This window comes from Lichenostomus cassidix, chromosome 9, assembly GCF_008360975.1.
Source record: "Lichenostomus cassidix isolate B80296 chromosome 9, HeHo_3.0, whole genome shotgun sequence".
In the NCBI taxonomy this organism is placed as follows: domain Eukaryota; kingdom Metazoa; phylum Chordata; class Aves; order Passeriformes; family Meliphagidae; genus Lichenostomus; species Lichenostomus cassidix.
In genome coordinates, this window is record NC_139490.1 from 5,445,169 (window position 1) to 5,463,095 (window position 17,927).

At 39.1% G+C, this 17,927-nt stretch overlaps 1 protein-coding gene across 5 annotated transcripts in view; it reads left to right on the forward strand.

The window, feature by feature from the left end:
- Nucleotides 1–17,927, forward strand: part of NAALADL2 (N-acetylated alpha-linked acidic dipeptidase like 2) — a 394,159-nt gene that overhangs the window by 212,323 nt on the left and 163,909 nt on the right. For all 5 annotated transcript variants that reach the window (XM_085069057.1, XM_085069058.1, XM_085069060.1 and 2 more), the window contains one exon: nucleotides 4,634–4,904. In XM_085069057.1, coding sequence (XP_084925183.1) covers nucleotides 4,634–4,904 — 271 coding nt within the window. The remainder of the gene's footprint in view (nucleotides 1–4,633; nucleotides 4,905–17,927) is intronic.

Consider the following 17,927-nt stretch of genomic DNA (forward strand, 5'->3'; position numbering starts at 1 on the left):
GGATTCTGTGTGTGTTTGTCCTGTTTTCACCCTGTGTTGGGCTGCACTCTTTTAGGTATATCAAGGGCTTGATACATCCTTGTTGGAATTTGTATTGGCCCTCGGATATTCGACTATTTGGAAGATTTGGATGCTGGCTAGATGGCACAAAACTGACATCCAGATCCCTTAGAAAGCTTTGGAAAGCTCACCTATGGCCAATTCCTGACTTTGCAATGTTCAGTGTTGAGGAACAATAATTTGCTTGTTTTCCAATAAAGTGTAAATTGCTGAAAGCATGACTTGTACTCCCATACGTTAAAACACGTAGTTTTACTACTATATTGTGGGCCCTTTGTAGAATTTGTGGTGCAGATGCAGCTCTGTAAATGCTCCCTTGGATCACAGGTGATAAGTTGTTATCCAAGGATGAGCAGGGGATCACTGTCACTATCACTATCACTATTTTTATTATCATTATTATTATCCTAATTATTATAACTAATATACTAATTATTATTAAACTATAATAGTTGTATAATTATCATTTATTACTAATAATTATAGTTATTATTTTTTTAATAATAACAATTATTATTGCTAGAAATATGCCCAGACTATCCAGAATGTTTGAAGACTGATGGCAGATGTGACAGAGGACATTTCTTTCTGCAGCAGATTCTGGTGACCTTGCAGTGTGACCTGAAGAGCCTGAGGTGCTTCAGGATCCTGCATGCAGCTGTTTGCACCACGAGCATGTTTTCCTCACCTCCTGATAAATATTTATCCTCTCTTGGACCTGAATTCATCTATTTATATATTTTGGGAGCAGCAAATTTGTGGCCATCAGTTCACACCATGGGAAATCCAACCAGGCAGGTTGGAGACCAGCCCAGTGGAGTGCCCTAATTAACAGCAACATGTAATTAAAATTTAAGCAGATGTGGCTTGGGCAGGTGGTATTTCCTGAGCGTTTCCTCTGTGTGCACACAGTGTGTGATGGACACAAATAACTTCCCTTCCTGCAAGGGTGGGAAATGCTGGTGCATCTGCTGAGCAGTTGGAGTGCTGAAAGTGCCACAGCTCCGCTCCTGACGGACTGAAATGAGCTTTGAAATCCTCAACATGTGCAAACATTTCTAAAACTCAGCCTGGACAAAGTTTTAGGGTAGGAAATAAGACCTTTTAATGGGAGGCTGTAAATGTAGTAACCCCTAGTGATGTGTTTCTTGCATTATTTTGTGATTATCTGCTCCCAGCTACTGTTGGGATCATCGTGTTAGACAGGAGAACACTTTGATCTGATGTAGCTTTGCAAAATATGAGAATTTGTTACAACTCACAGGATTTGAGAACAGCTACTGAGCTGAAAAATCAACTCATAAAATGTCCAAAATCACATTTGTTGTTAGTTCTTATCTAAAATTACAGTAGTTGCTTTATGAACAATTTCAGTGAATGGGAAGAAAATAGTGAAAATTTAGTCACAATATGGGAATGAGGCACTTAGACATCTAAATCTGCAAAACTGGAATTCAGAATATTTTTTTTTAGTAGACCAGGAAGTGAAGGCTATTCCCCCATGCTCATGGCAGTACAGATGGTAAATCTGAAAAGAAAAAAACAACAAAACCAACCACACTTGAAGTTTTACGTATTTGAGGGGAATTTTTGTCCCGGTAGATTTTTCAGATTGAATCTGTAGAATCCTTCTGCAGTTCTAGGTTTTTTTCATGGGGGTTTATAGCAATGTAATAGAATTATCTGAGAAGTAATTGTGTCATACAGTTAAATTATTCCATCTCCTGGTTGTTCGAGTGACCTGTTGTAATTTTTCAGTATCTGTTGAGTGGTGTTTCAGTGTCCCAGCTGGCTTATTTGCAATACCTTGTTCTCTCTTTGGCAAGCTGTGTCCAAAAGTGCTGTTGTAGCAAATGACTTTCCATTAAGGCACGGCAGGTCTGTGTTCCCCATGGTTACCAAATAGAAAATGAAATTTGTATATTTTGTGTGTGTGTTCATTTATCTTTTATAATCGCCTGGTAAAGAATGGCCTTTTGAAGCTGCAGAGCCTGCAGAACCCCTGGCCTTATTGCAGGTATATCTTCATTTTATTTCAAATTATTTTCTTGGTTTAGGACTTTGAATCTTCGACAGTGGTGGTCTTTCCATTATATCAAAGTGGGAAATCTTTACCTTATTCAAGTGAAGTAGGGTGTACTTCCTGGGATTTAGGTGCAATTTTATCTGTTTTTTTGAGTTCAGCAGCTGAGCATTTTGAGACAGAGGAGAAGGCTCAAGGAAGGAGTTAATGTCCTGTTCTGATGTACATTAGTTCAGTATCTGGTAATTAATTAGTATGTAAAAAATACTCTGACTTCAAGTTCATGCAGTCAGCATCAAAGGCAAATGCAAGTCAGCAATTGCAATAAATCTGGAAAAAAAACTTTTTGCTTGTGTTCATAAGATTTATCAAAGTAGTCTAATATGTGCTGATTTATTGTAAAATACTGTGTGCTTATAATTTGTAATTTGATTTTAACATGCTATAAAGACATTACAGAGTAAATAGTGAGTGTGATCATTTCTGTAACTTAATCAGATATGTTTCACAAAAGTTTCAAAGACATGTTGATTTAATTATGAACTGGAAAGTAACTTTTATTACTAAGGGAGCAATTTGCTTATTGTATCTTCTTCCTCTTTTAATGCTTAATTCCTTTTCTTGTGACTGAATATTTCTGGTTTCAATGTGCCATAGCCCTATTGGCCTGGGATAAGTTTCTTTAATTATTTATTCTGTTAATGTTTCTATCACCTGAGGGAAATGCAGATATTCTGTTAATGATTGTGTTAATCAAACAACTTTCTGTATTTCTGCACTGCCCAAGTTGATGTCATTGCATTAGCAGGCACAGGAGATGAAATTGGAAACTTGTAATATACTGCAGATTGGATTAAGTCATCTGTGCGGTGTAGACTGCTTGAAGACTTATTTTAGATAATTTAAAAACATTAAATCTCCAAGACAGTTATTGTTCCTGACAGGATCCCTGAAGTCTCAACACAAGGCCAGTGTTATTGTAAAGATTTTGAACTTTGTGTGTGAGCAGCCTTGCTGGAGCAGTGCAGCCTGGGATACAACATAGTGCTTTGAATAAATGGATGTTTAAAACTACACAGATTTCTTCACACAAAGATATGTGTGTTTCAAAATAAGTTTGCATGTTGGAATAGTCATTCTGCCTCTGTAATGTGATGATGGGCATTAGACATTTGATATAGTATATCATTTTTGAGCCATTTCTAGGTGTAATGGGTGTTACAACTCCACTTTCTGCCCATTTAAGGCCTTGATGTTATCTAGGCAGTAAATGTTCATTTTCTAAAGGTCTGTTCAGTCACAAAGTGGGTGGAGAATGGAGTCTTTGTGCTTGACTTCCATCATGAGCTTTGCCTGGTGGGGTTCTCCCTGGGGTCAGTGCAGACCCTTCTGAAGCAGTGCCAGGACCTTTAGCTAGGCTTGGGATATTGCAGAAGCACCAGGAAAGCACCTGGTGGGATTCTCAAATACCTATTGCTTGCTTGAAAAGACTGTGCATTATTCAACCATTTATTTTTGATATGTGCAAGACAGCCAGGGTATTTTTTTAAGTTCTGTTGAGGACCTTAAAGCAGTTAAGTTTAATGGCCTTTTTGTGAAGAGAAGGTTGTGGACAAGAGTTTCAGGCAGTGTCAGTATCTCTGTGCTTGGAAATCAATACCTCTGTGATCCTTAATCTTCTTTCTCAGTCCTGAGAGCTTTGGAGACTGAAAAAACCCAAAACACCAACATCACAGAATTCAGCAAATATTCCACAAGCTTTTGTGCTGCAAAGTGCTTTCAATTTGAATAAGAATTCATTTTATTTCTGTCCTGCTTTGCTTACATGGCTGCTTATCTGAATAAGTAGGGAAAGCCTTTAGTTGTTCCTTCAGGAAGCCCATCCTGTGAAGTTATCATGGGAATAATTCCAGCATCTCTGAGCTCTCAGCTGACCCATCAGTAGATAATTCCAAGATAATTCCCATGTTTGCCTCGTATGCTGGCCAAGCTGGTGGCTCAGGGAATCCTTCAGTACAGGTAGGAAATGTGAGGAAGACATCCTGACAGCAAGCACCTCATTTGGGAGAACAGTTCTGTTCTGCTTAGTAAATTTGCTTTATTTGAAGAATTTAAGCCAAATATGTAATTATAACTATGTAATTATAATAAATTTTCAGCATCATGCCCTCCCTGTAGTTCTTGAAATGTTACTTCAGATTGGGCTCTTCATGTTTAAACGTTGGTTAAATTTATGTTTTTTTAGAAACTTGACCAGCAACAGATGTATGAAAGTGGAAACAGTTACTGGGATAATTTCTGTAAGATTCTCTATTTCAGTTGGACATGTTTCCTATACATATATTTATTTTTACTTCCTAAAAAGCAGTTGCCTTTGTCTCATACTTGTTAAAAAAAAAATTGCAAAAAAATGAAGGGTGGTTGGATTTTTTGCACATTTGATGATAGATTTCTAATAAAGTTATGCACTGATGCATACTAAGGCACAAGTGGAAAATAAACTAAATAAACTGCACCCGTGTTTACTTGTGTGGGTTTTTTTTTTTCCAGAGATCTGTTACAGCTCCCCAGAGAAGAGGATGCAGCCATGGCAATGAAAATCCTGGGTCAGTGGAGTTCCCAAGGCCTGGAAGATGTCCGGCTGGTAAATTACTCCGTTCTGCTTGACCTGCCAGGCTCTGCTTCCAACACTGTAACTCTGCAGAGCAGCGGGGAATGCTTTTATCCAAGTGGCCAACAGTGCAGCAGAGACCCCAAAACACCTCACAGCCAAGACCTCCTGTACTCCTATGCAGCTTATTCTGCCAAAGGAACTCTCGAGGTAACGTGACCATTTGTCTCTGTCACTTGAGGTGAAATAGAGTTAGGAAATAGCAGCTTTTGTTGAGCCTGACTGGAGAATTGCACACAGAATCACAGAATTATTTAGGTAGGAAAAAACCTCTATGGTCATCAAATCCAGTTGTTGATGTGATGAAATGCCCAGCCTTAAAATAAGCATATTAATATGAATTATGACGTGGCCAATCTTACTTATCTTAATTAACCTTGCAACCTTAATTCAAGCTTATATGTATGTATAGTTCAGAGGACATATATATATATATATATATATGTTTATATATATTATGCATATGTACACACACATACATATACATGCACCGATATATATGTAAATAATTTAAATGTCTGTGTTTATGAATTAGCACATTTTGTTTGGGTGTAAGAATGTGAAAGCTGTGTCTAGAGCTACACTTTGTCCTCCCTGATGTATGAGTGCCACTGGTTTGAGGGATGCTTGTAGGAATGACAGGATGAGGCTGGTGGGAGTGCTGGGCTAATACCTGGAGCTTCTGAATTATGGCTGTGGATCTCACATAGTTTCTTTTATGACAACTCAGTTGACACATCTGCTTTGTTTCCTCTTGAAAACCCTGATTGATACCTTATCTTACTGTGGTTACTCTAGGAAGTTTTGTCAGCAAAAAGATTCTGCCCATTTGGATTTGTCACTTGCCAAGGGACGTAAGATTTTGGATTATCTTGTTTTATCCTGTTTACTGTCTTCTTTACTTTAGCTTCTTCCCAAATATTTTGGGAGTGTGCAAAGGGGCCATCATTTCTTTTTACTTTCCTAGCTGAGATAGCATAAATCTCAATAAATATTTCTGAAATATAAAAATTGCTATTTCACTGATCATTCCATTATTGTTGGCTTTTTCTTTTTTAAAAGATGGTATATTATTCCACTGATGCAGGGGGTTTTCCATCTTGGTTTCTTTTATATTTAAAAGACATGTTTGTTCATGGCTAAGAACACTTACAGGCTATAAAGGACCAATTTGTGAATATCTTAATATTTAAATATTTAAATATATTAATAGTTAAGCCTCCTCTCCATGCTGAGTCTCATGAGCCTCTGTTCTGGGGCTCTGTCCAGTTCAAAGCTTGTTGCTGAGAAGCAGAATGAAGTAGGCAAGAAGAGGTCCTAGACTACATGATGCATGCTTTAACTTCTCCATGGGTGAATGAAAAGTACTAATGAGTGGGGTTACCTTCTCATTGCACTTAAAAACTCCACGTTTAATATTATTTTCTCATTGTAACTTAGTAAGAGTCACTGTAATGAGAGGAAAGAGTGGTTGTGACCTTTGAGGTTTTATTCCATGAATGTCAATGTGTTGCTAAAAAATTCATCAGATTGAAGGAAATCCAATGTTCCGGGAAGAACCACTGCTGTTATTCCCAGCAGCACATGCTCCACTTTTCATTATGTTTCAGGGCAGTTTTCTCTGTGAGTTCAGCAGAAACGAGGCATCACACACTGTCTTCATCACAAGGGCTGGACCTTGGCTTTGGCAACACTTCAAACTCGTGCTGGAGCCAAAGAATGACTCTCTGCATAGTTTCACTGTCAGTTCTTTGAGATACCTCAGAACCCTTGCAGAACTTGAGATGTGTTCTGTTCTTCAGGAGGTCTGCCTAAAATGTCCTTAGATCTAGAGTTCTTGCTCAAAAGGGAAATTTTCTTATTTGTTTAGGCTACAGGTAAGTTGGTAGTGATCTAACCTTCCTGACTTTCAATCTCTACTATTAAAATGAACGGAGGTGGAAAAACTTTAAATGAGAAGTAGCAGGTGGTGGCTGTTGCTGGGTTCAGCCATCAGAAAGTGACTTGATTGCTTGCAGTGGAACGACAAGTTGCGTATTTTGAATATCCTGCAGTGGTTTGTGATTGCAGAATCATGAGGGTTTTCCTGTGAACAGGTATTTTTATAACAGCTCCTCATAACCTGAATAATCTTCTTTCAAATGTGGCACATCCTTAGCAGAAAATTCCTATTATGTGTCACTTAATCAGGCTGAATTGCTAATACTGCTTCGGTGCTGCTGCTTCATTGTATCTCATTTGTCTGTTTGGTTTGCAAGAAGTTGAAGCAAATAAAACCATTAAGCTATTGCAGTCTGGCTACCAGCAGAGCTACAGCTCCACTATCATGTTGACAAGGTTATTTGTAGAACAGCAAGACTCATTTTCTTTGACCACCTGTCATGTCCATTCATCATACAGCCATTGTATATGAGCCATCCAATTTGTGCTTTCTGGTAACAGTCTAAACAGCATTTGTGAGTAAAAATGTGAGCATTTGTGATCTGAAATCTACTTCACAAACCTACTTAGTGCCATTGTGATGGATGGTGCACTTTAGTGGTTCTCTATATTTCATCGGGCTGTGAAAAGGTGACAGTGTTTACCCATCATGGTGACAGGCAGGGCAGCTTACAGTTCTGGAGAGGGCTGTCGAGTCAGTTTTGAAATAGATATTGCAGCAGTTATGTAAATAATATATTGTAGGCTAGGTCAGCCTAAGGAAAGGATGACATACCTGAAATATATTTTTATTAAAACTTAAATATCAGCCACCCTTTATAGAGCTTAAACCTTTTGTCTGCTTGATAAAAACAGGGAAGCTGCTCTGGCCAGCAGAGTGCACATATAAATGGAAATTACATTGCCTCGAATTTATGCATTAAAGCAAAATGCATTGTCAGATGGTATCCACTCTCCAAGGGAGGGTGTTGTGGTGAATCTGAATGTGCTGCTCCTGCCTCCTGGAGTGTGCTGAGCCAGGAGCTGTGGCTGTGTGGTGGTGAGAGGCAAAGTCGTGGGGGCCGAAGGGAGCTGGTGAGAGGGGAGATCTGCTGTCCCCCTTCAGTTCCACATGGTGAATGGTGTCACACACGTGGTGGTGACCCTTGAGTACAGCAGAAGCTAAGCAAGGGTTTATTTGGGCTAGCAGGAGGCTGGGGGACACTCGGGGCACTTGGTTTAATTCCTTCTGCTGAGTGCAGCAGCTTCAGGAACAAACAAACACACATTCACAAGGTTTGTCTGCTCTGTCCACTGCTTCTTTAACAACTGGAAATAGTCAGTGCTAGCAGGTGTAATGGTGTGTTGGAACAATGTTCAAGGACAGACTAATTAAAGCAAAATGTGAATTGTGTTTGCTTTGTATTCACGCGTTTTCTGAAATTATGTTTGTGTGACCTGAAGTTTTCCTCACTTTCACCTTTTATTTATTCACTTCCTACTTCATGGAGGTGTTAAGGAACTTCTGGCAATCCTAAATGTCCTTTAATACTTTAAATTGAGGTACTTGGTGTCCTCTGTTATACTGTATAATCTCATGCTACACTACACTGCTTCTTCTGGAATAATACACCCTGTTGGTTCCTTTGCTGCTCTTCTGTTACAGTTTGGGGTTTTTTTCTGCCCTCATGAATGCTCTCAGCAAGCCCAGCAAAACATCTTGTTTCTTTCCTGGACTTTTCATGCCCTGAAAGGACTGTGTTGGTTCAGAAACCAGGAGAGGGTGGAAGAGTATGAGTGCTGGCATGCTCTTGAAATGGGGATGCAAATGCAGGTGGGGATTTGAGGGTTTAAAGGACAGAAATCAGTCATGCCCACCTCGGAGGCAACTCTCCCAACATCCAGCTGTGTTTGTTTTGTATTTGGGCCACTGCTCTGTCCCTGTTCCCTGACTGCTCTGCCATGTCACCTCTCCTCCCTGCATCATCCCCATTCCCTGTTCCTGCTGATTTCTCTATTGCAGTGTCAGCTGATCAGAGGCATTTATACTCCCAGTCAGCCAGTCAGGTTTTTGTTTGGTTTTTTTTTTTTTTTTTTAATAAGTTTTGGAGGGGCTGCAGGGAGCAGACAAGTGGGAATGCTGCCTGTCTGCCTCTCCCCACCCCATGCAGAAGAGATTCTCTGCATCTGCTGGTCACGTCCCAGGCTGCTCCGGTTCGTTTGTTTTGGTGACATTTTCTCAGCTAAATGAGAGCCCACCGCAGAGATTAATGCAACCTGAAGCAATCTGGGAAGTACAAGCCCATCTGTTAAGCTCACTCAGTCATCTTCCCACCATTCTTCAATCTTGGCAAGATGGGAATAAGGGAAGCAGGACTCGGATTGCTGTCAGATCCTCTTTCACAAGGAGGGGACTTTGCTCACTTCTTACCCAATATCCCATTTTCTTACTGCTGTGTTTAGATGTCCCCTCTCCCCACCCATCCCCTTCTCTCCCAGGTCCTTTGCTCTGCAGGAAGATGAGAATCTTCCTCTCCTCTACTGCCTCTTCCTCTACCTTTTCCCTCCAGAGTGTGTCCTACAGTGTCTGCTCAGGTTTACAGTTCTGCAGCTCTATATTCTGCCAGAACTGGCAGCTCTCTGTATTTCCAGCTCTGCACCAAAAGCTCTGGAGTTTCTCTGGAGGGGACAAGTGCATCAGGAAGTCCTTGACCCCAAAGCTTGCTTTCATTTGATTCAGTTCCATTGTGCTGGAAATGTGATTAGTGCACCCTTATTATCTTTTCTCTTCCCTCCAGCTAATCAGTGGTAATTTCCTTAACAATATTTCAGAATTAAGATTGGTGTCAGCGGGTTGGTTTTAGAAAATTTTAAAATCTTCCCAGGTTATTTTTATCCCCAGGCAAAATTTCTAAATGAGCCTTCTGCAGCCTGCTCACTCGCACATCTTGAATTCCAAAGGCAGAGAGCGCGTTTAATTTAGATTAAATAATCACAGCATCTCTTCCTAAGTCTTTCAGTCATTTTTGATGGCACATTGGTGCAAAATACCAAGCTAGAGGGAATCTTGATACATGTGTGCATTTAATTCTTTTAGGCATGCCAAATTTAGTTCATTATTATCTTTATTAACATTTTTAAAGATTTTCTTCTCTGAAGAGACATGCACTAGCGAAAATGAATCCCTAGCAACTGAAATCAGTTTGCAGATGGTTAGGGCTATAGGTTGAATAACACATACACACAAATGAGAGGAATCATGTGATTTTTTGGTAACATTTAGAAGTTTTAGAGCAGCTTTATTTATCTTTTATTTATAGAAGAGTTTCTCAGAAACCTCTTCCACAAATAATCATAATTTAGACCACTGCTCTGCATACCAAGTAGGCACAGCAAATTTTCAAGACAATCTCACTAAGAATATGGATTTTAGAATAGACTTGACCTTTAAGCAGAAAACAACATTCAACATTAACTGCAGCAGAGCTGCCACTCCATTATAATTACATATAGAAAGCTGTGAAATGCAATGTGAAGGTTATATAATTTAAAATTGCAGGCAAGGGCTCCAACAGCGATCATTGAAGAGATGTCCTGCAGAACATCCTGTCAGTTTCCTGGCGTATATCACATAACCATTAATAAATAAAGTTGTACAGTTCCCTAAAAATAATAGTAGTTCATCATGCACAAAGCCCCGATTAATATTGCTGGAAGATTTTTGTGTCATTGAAGGGCAAGATTTCAAAGATGCAAATGCTGCTGCTGCTGCAGAGCCTTTTGCTGTTTTCTAATTGCCAGTCAATACTGTCCTGATGTTTTACTAATAAAATGTTAGCAATGGCATTTTAGTAATAATGCCATTAATAATAAATGGGAATTTTTAAATGATAAAATAGCAAAAGCTGAGGCATCTTGGTATCTAGAGACAGATCACTGAGCACTTCCATGCCATTGCACAGAATCAGCTGAAGGCATTTCTTAGTGAAGCCTCAGTACAATATTAGAGAGGGAGTAATGTTGAACCATAACAATTATTTCTATTCCAACTGCATGGTAAAAACGAAAGGGTGCAAACCCTGAGGGCTTGGGAAGAGTATTTGGTGCTTTTTTTAGGTTTTAGTGCAAGCAAAATTCCTATTGAAATAAATGGGAATTACATCATTTTTAAGCAGAGTTAAATTTTGTCTGTTAGCAGTCACTGTGAGAGAATATCCACAGAATTTGTGCAATTGCATGGATCTCCAAGGAGTATTTCTCTCTTTAATTTTTATTGTATAATCAGACCACTGAGGTGCCATCACCTCTGCAGTTCAGTGCATCCCTGGGTTGGTACCCAACCAGTCAGCCTTTTTTTCACCCCTACTTTTTATTAATGGTGTTTGGTTCAAACCTCCATACAAATTGCTCAGTTCAAGTGGAAATCTTTCTGCCAAATCACAAGTCTTGTTTTCCTTTGGTAGTTCGATCTTCTCTCCCCCTGTAATTTCTTCTTCATCTTCCTAGTAAATAGGACCCTACCAATAACATACCTGGGCTGTTTTTCTGTGTAAGTTTGTAAAGGCAATATTCCACTCAAAGGAGGAATTTCAAGTGAAAAGCTTCTTCTGCTGTGAGCTGCTGGGATTGGGGTTTAGGGATCTTTTTCTTTAAAATTTCTCCAGTATTCTGGATGTTTTAAACTGCCCTGGAGGAATCTTGCTTGCACTGAAAAAAAGCAAAAATTTCCTTCAACAGAGGGACTATTAAGTAAATATCAGCTTTTAAAAAATTGCTGGTATGAGAAAAACATCATAAGAAACAACTACAACTGATATGAGAACGATAACAAAATATTTTTGTATTTATATAATACTCAATCCTTGCCCTAAAACTACTTACATAACTTTATTGTTTAAAAAAATGTAGTTTCATGCATGAACAGTAAAGAACTGCTTAAAATGCTGCTCAGTTCTCCGGTAGTTATGAGTGACTGTAAAATACAATATTGATTAAACTATTGCTGCTTCTCTTTTTTTTTTTAGTTTGTTCTTGAGGAAGAGAAGCAAGTCCTAAACCCTCTTCAGAAATATTGGCAATATAAGAGCATCTGTAGTTGGAGGCAGATTGCATTTTTCTGGGCATAAACATCCTCTTTTTGGGAGCACAGGGCTCTGACCCTGGCAGTCTCTGCCATTAGGCATCCATGAGGATTTGGGTTACAGTTGCTGTAATTTTGTTAAGGCAAAAAAATCACTCTTCTGCCATACTGCACTTGATTATTTTTGAAAATGGAGAAAAAAAATCTAAATAATGGTGGTGTCTTGTGAATTAGAGCTGGCAGCTGAAAAGAATCAGCAGCAAGTATTTTAATCTTCGATGCAGTGTGATAAATCTTACCAGTTAAAGCCTCAGCAATGTGTTTTATCTCAGGAGTTATCTGTACCTAGCAGTACAACTTCTACAGCTGAGAGTGCTTTGAGGAATACTCTAAACTTGGACACAGCCTTGGTAGTAGGAAAGACCAAAAAAAAGAAGAAGACCATTCTCAGAGGAAACCCTTTGAAAGAAATAACTTTTGAAACCTTTCAGAGCAGGATGGAAAAAAAAAAAGTGTTGCTGTGATACAGCTGGTTGAAAAATATATATAAGAACTGAATTCTTAAAAACATAAAAATAATAAAAAGATTAAATTAAAAAAAAAAAAAGACCCAGGCAGTAGCCATTGGCAAGTTTGGTATCCAGGTGCTGTTGGCAGAAGTGCACTGGCTGTGTATTATGTGAACTGTCAGAATGCCAGAGCCTCTTCACTGGCTGCACCAAAATGTCCTGAGAACAAGCTTTTATTCAGAAATTCCCTTTTGAATCTGTTTGGAAATACAGCATTTATGACTCCACCTACCAACTGCAATCCCAGGAGAGAGGTGTCCTCCTAAAAATAAATAAATAAAAAGTAGGACTAAGTAAATAAAACTAGAAACACATTGGTCTTCCCTCTCAGACATTCTCAGGTTTTTATCCTGTCTGATGTGCTGTGTCTCCCACTAAATATAAATAAATCTCATGTCTAACCTCCTGTAATGAGTATTAGTTACAGTGTTTATCTCCTTCATTAAGAGGGCCTTAACTGACTGAGTGGTGAGCTGGATCAGTTTTATTCTCACAATTATTTCTGGCGTTCTGTGCTCTGCAGTTCAGAGGGAAGGTGCCTCATCCATCACAGCTCCTGACTGCCCCGCAGTAGGTGTGCGTGAGAAAGAAGATACTTGAAGGAATTTATCTTCCTTCCACTGAATTATGTTCCCATATAGAGTTAGTCCTGTCTGCTGCAGGATTCACTGCCTCGCTGTGGTGTCCTGAAGGGGCAGACAGAGGTGAATAAGGATGGAGGAGGTCTGGCAATGACTGCAGCTATGGGAGAGAAAAGCTGCTTAAATATGCAAGGAAGCTCCTGCTGCGATCTCCTCCAAGAGGGATGTGTCTCCTGCTGCAGGTCAGTGCTGCCAGGCACGATCTTCACCTGGGAAATGTTATAAAGAATGAATTAGTGTGAAAAACCTAGAAATTTCAATTGCTGGAAAAAGAATTACTGCATCCGTTTCCTAACAAAAAATTAATTCAAGAAAATTTTCTCGTATTTTTGTCCATGTTTCACTTTTACCTCTAAACCCCTTAAGTCTTAAGGCTAAAGGAGAACATTACAATCGTGTAAAGTCACAAACTAAAATCTAGAATGAGAAATTGAGTCAGTATGGACAGTGTTAGGCTCAGGATTTGGAGGGTAATGATGCCTCTTTGATTTGAAATCTTTCCCTGATGATCTCACTGCTTCTGTAGGGTTTTTCTGCCTGAAGAAAACTTCCACAATTGTTCTATTTTCTCTGCAGACTGTGTAGATAATTTTTTCACAGTGTTTGTGAAGTCAGCACCAAAAATGTAGAGGCAAATGAAGAAATATGGAGGGAACCCCTTCAGCAAAAGTTACAAGTAGTGGATATTGTTACGTTGTGGTTTCTTTGTCTCATGTTTTGAATTTAGTCTCTTGTGTTTATTACAATCAAGGAAAGGCACCAGTGGATGCTGGAAGATGGACCACGAAATTTCTAGTTGAATCAGAATTGATGAGAGCACACCCTGAGCTCCCTGTTTCTAGTTTCCTTTTGTTTGACTGTTCAGGGCAGGAAGGATCAGAACAGATGCAGAGAGGGAACTGAGCACAGATTTCTGCTGTAACTGATAGTTCTCTAACAATGAGAACTGCTTTTATTGGGAATTATCCCATCAAGTGGTATTACTGCAACAACTCTGAGTGCTTCTGTCCTGCTGGGAAAGAGGCTGCCCTGAATTGCAGGCTGTGAGGAAGATGAGGGAAGCTCTGTCCAGCTCCATCTCCAGAGCTCCACATGGGCTGCACTGCTGGCAAAGCTTTTGCTTTAAGCACTAAAATAAATTATATCATGTCAGATCAGGTTGCTCTTTGATCCCATCAAGCTGTCGAGATTCCAGAGTCTCTTCAGACTTTCTCCTATGTTTTAGATAATGGAAACATTTTTCCAGCTTTTCTTTTGAGGTGCTGCTGTCCAAGGGGAGTGGTTTAGTGGGACCTTCTCTAAAAAGAAGCAGATTTTGTCCTTTGCATGGGATTTCCTCTTTTTCTCCAGATTTTCCATCCCTGCTAAGAGCACATGAACCAAGTTCACAAATCTCTGTGGTGTTTCTGCCCCCCTGAAGAACTGAATGTTGAAATTTGTGTGAAATTTGGCACAACTGAGGAAAACCTTCACCCTAATCTTTGGAAAACATAGGATAAAGATGAACTACTAATTTTGCTGTAGGCAGGATCTGTCCTGAACTTCCATGTAATCCTTGCTGTTAGTTAATAAAATAAAACATTTTCAAAATGGAGGTTAACTGTTTCTGAAAGAAAAGCTAAATGGTGCTGCCATGTAAAACCTTTAGATGACTAAGCAGTATCACAGTATCACATTGAATGACCAAATGACAATTCCAAAATCTTCAGTGCACTTTTAAAAGCAAAATTCAAAAGCCTGGAATAGAAAAGAGCTTTTTCATCCCTATACAATTTTATTATCTGTGAGACATGAGTGACACACTCTGTGTTTCTTGTAAAATAAGTCTGCTGCCAAAATGTTAGGTGGTTGAAAACCAGAAAAATATTCTTGTTTAATCACAGAGATGAGCTGTTCTCAGGTACAGCTGTATATCCAAAGCTATATATATATAAATGTGTATATATTCATCCTGGTCAATCATTTGGGCCACTTGAATTTGCTATTACTCAGGCACATTCCCTGTTCTTGTTGGAGTCCTTTTCTGTCATCTGAATATATTTTTAGAATGTATTTTTCCCCAGTCCTTTTTCTACAGATGTAATTTAGAGACCTATAAATCTGTGCAATGACTCAAAACAACAGAATTCACAGGAGATGGGAAAGATGTCATTTTCCCTTCCATAACTGCATATTTGCTTCTGCAAATTGTTTGCTCAAATGCTGCTTTAGCACTGAGATTTGTGTTTGCATCATTACATGGTTGGGCATCTCCCTGATTATGTTCAAGTGGATGATGTTTGGCCAAGCAAGGGCTATAAGTACTTTGTGAAAGAGCATTTATTATCATCTAGAAAACAGAGTTCTCCCTGACATTTCTGAAGGTTCAAGTGTTCTCTTGATGCAGTGGGTGACCTCCTCTTGCACATAGGAATGATGATTTTCCTCTTTGAGCTAGATGTCTGTTTTGTAGCTGTCTGTATATGTTTGGAATGTCCCTTTGGTCACTTTGGGTCACTTGTCCTGCTGTGTCCTCCCAGGAACTCCCAGCCTCCTTGGAGTGGGAAAAGCAGGAAAGGCTTTGGCTTTGTGCAAACCTTGCTCAGCAATACCAAAAACATCTCTATTATCCCCTCTGTGTTCAGCACAAACCCCAAACACAGCCCCACAACAGCCACTGGGAGGAAAATTAACTCCACCCCAGCCAAAGCCAGCACAGTTCTGAATCATGAATTCTGACTAGGAACACTGAAAATGGTAGGACTGTTTTCTGGATATTTTGTTTTGATGCAGCCAAACTAACTCTAAAAGTGAAACAACTGGAAAAAGTTGAAATACCTGTCTCTAGGGATTTAAAAAAGTAAATGTATTACATGCTAAAAAATGAAATATTTCAAGTTTACATAGATTCTAAAGCACTTACATGTAGTGTTTCTCTCCAGTGGCCCCACATTCTGTCTCTGGTGGTGTTTGCATTCACAGGATGTTGTTATGAGCTCTCATTTCTGCCAGGAGATGACTTCACTTCTCTGGTGGGTATAACCCACATTTCACTCTGAGCAGCTGGAGGATCTCACCCAGCTCAGTTTGGTTCTTCTGCTGCCCAGCTGAGGTGGATCCATCCCTGCCACAGCTGTCCTGCACAGCCTGCTTGTCTAGAAAGAGTTTTAAACACCTTCTGTGATGTCCAAGCTTCTTCTCTAAAGCCTTCATGCTTGTAGCTCCTCTAGGAGGCAATGCCTGGTTTTAATTCAGTGTGATATAAATGATATAAAGGCCACTGAAGGAGGACTCTCTGTTTTGTGTTCATTCTCTGTGTTTCAGAGAAGCCAAGGAAAGTTCCACCCAGCCTTGAGAATTTGCTGAGTTCAGACACAGTGGGACTGGATTCTGACATAAACCCCTTTCACTGGAAATTTTAAGGCCAAATTTAAATCACACCATTTTAATTTGCTGTGTACATATGTAGCTTATGATTTTTTTTTTTAAAGATACCACATCACAGCTGAGTAATTCTGTTTTGTTTAGTTTATCCTCAGTCTATGTAATTTGTAAATGTATATTTGCATGAATAATTACCTCTGAATAAGCTAAACCAAGCAGGCTGGCAAATACAGATTACTGTTTTTTCTTAGGAAACTATGAGCAATGTGATTTTATGCTTTAAGGACTACTAAATAGCCTTGCAGTTAACTCTTAAAAGGGGAGGGTATAAATAATATTAAACACATACTGGAAAGAATAATGAGAATTTCAAATTTTGTCGCTAGTGCAGTGAGAAACAATCAGCACTGCTTAATAAAAGTTTGAAATAATATTTCTGGTGGTATTTAAGGCACCTAATCATCTTGTGTCCTTCAATTTTTTGTAACAAAAGGCACTGTAGAGATTTTAAAGTAAATAAATATGAGTTTAATATGTCTGAAAAAAAAGTTATATGTCAAAAACTTGATAAACTAGACTTGTGTTTATTATATAAAACATAGTAAGAAATTTTGAAAGAAAGAAAATATAATTAGAAAAGGTAAAAAAAAAAAAAACCCTAACGTGTTGTTTGGATATCTTGCTGGACATCATGAGTTAAGAAGTAATATTTAAATACTAGTTTGGCCTTTTGGGAAACACAAAGAATGTGGTTAGGAACAGAGGAGGGGAGTATGAAAATTAAAATAAGGCAAAATAAAGTTGAAAGCAAAAAAAGGGGAACTGGGCTTTGTCAGCTCAGATTTATTTGGGGCTCTGTGACCATAAAACACAGAAGAGCTTCTCTTCTGTAGGCTATAAAAAGGCTTCGATCTTGATTTTAGTCTCTCTCAGAGTTGGTAAGGAAAAAAATCTTGCAATAAACTGTGAGAAGGAAGCAAGCAAACAAGTTTAACCTTGGTGTCTTTCCAAAAATGCTCCTGGAACAGCAAAGGCTGTGGGAGAAGCTTCAGCAGAGCCCAGTGTGGGTGAGCTGGACAGGTGGGATGAGGGGAAGAAAGGACATGAAATGTGTCTGAACTTTGGTCTGCAAGGCCAAACTCCATCAGACTGAGGTTAAGGGACATCTTTTTTTCTCCTGTTTCAGTATAAATTACAGTTTTAGCTGCCACTGTAATGCAGTGTGCAATTTTATGTAATAAAAGCTAGTCACAAAGATCCCTTTCTGACTGTAAGCTGACACTGTGAGTCATATTGTATTGAAATTCTCCAGGATTCTATTGTAGGAGAAGGAATCTTGAAGCAAAGAAAAGAAAGCCTCTGCAGAGTAAGGTGCTAACAGCCATGAAGAAAAGATGTCACAAATCTGTTTCAGGGCTTGTAGGTAAAACACACAGCAATAGTGAAATTCTCTGGTTTAAATCTTCCCAGATGTTGTTGGTCAGAAGCATCTCTTAGTGTTGTAACAGAGCAAAATCAGCTTCAGGTAATCCAGACAGGTAATTCTTTGCTTTTTGGGGCTCAGACAGGGTCTCTGTCATTTTTTTTGCCTGGAACCAAG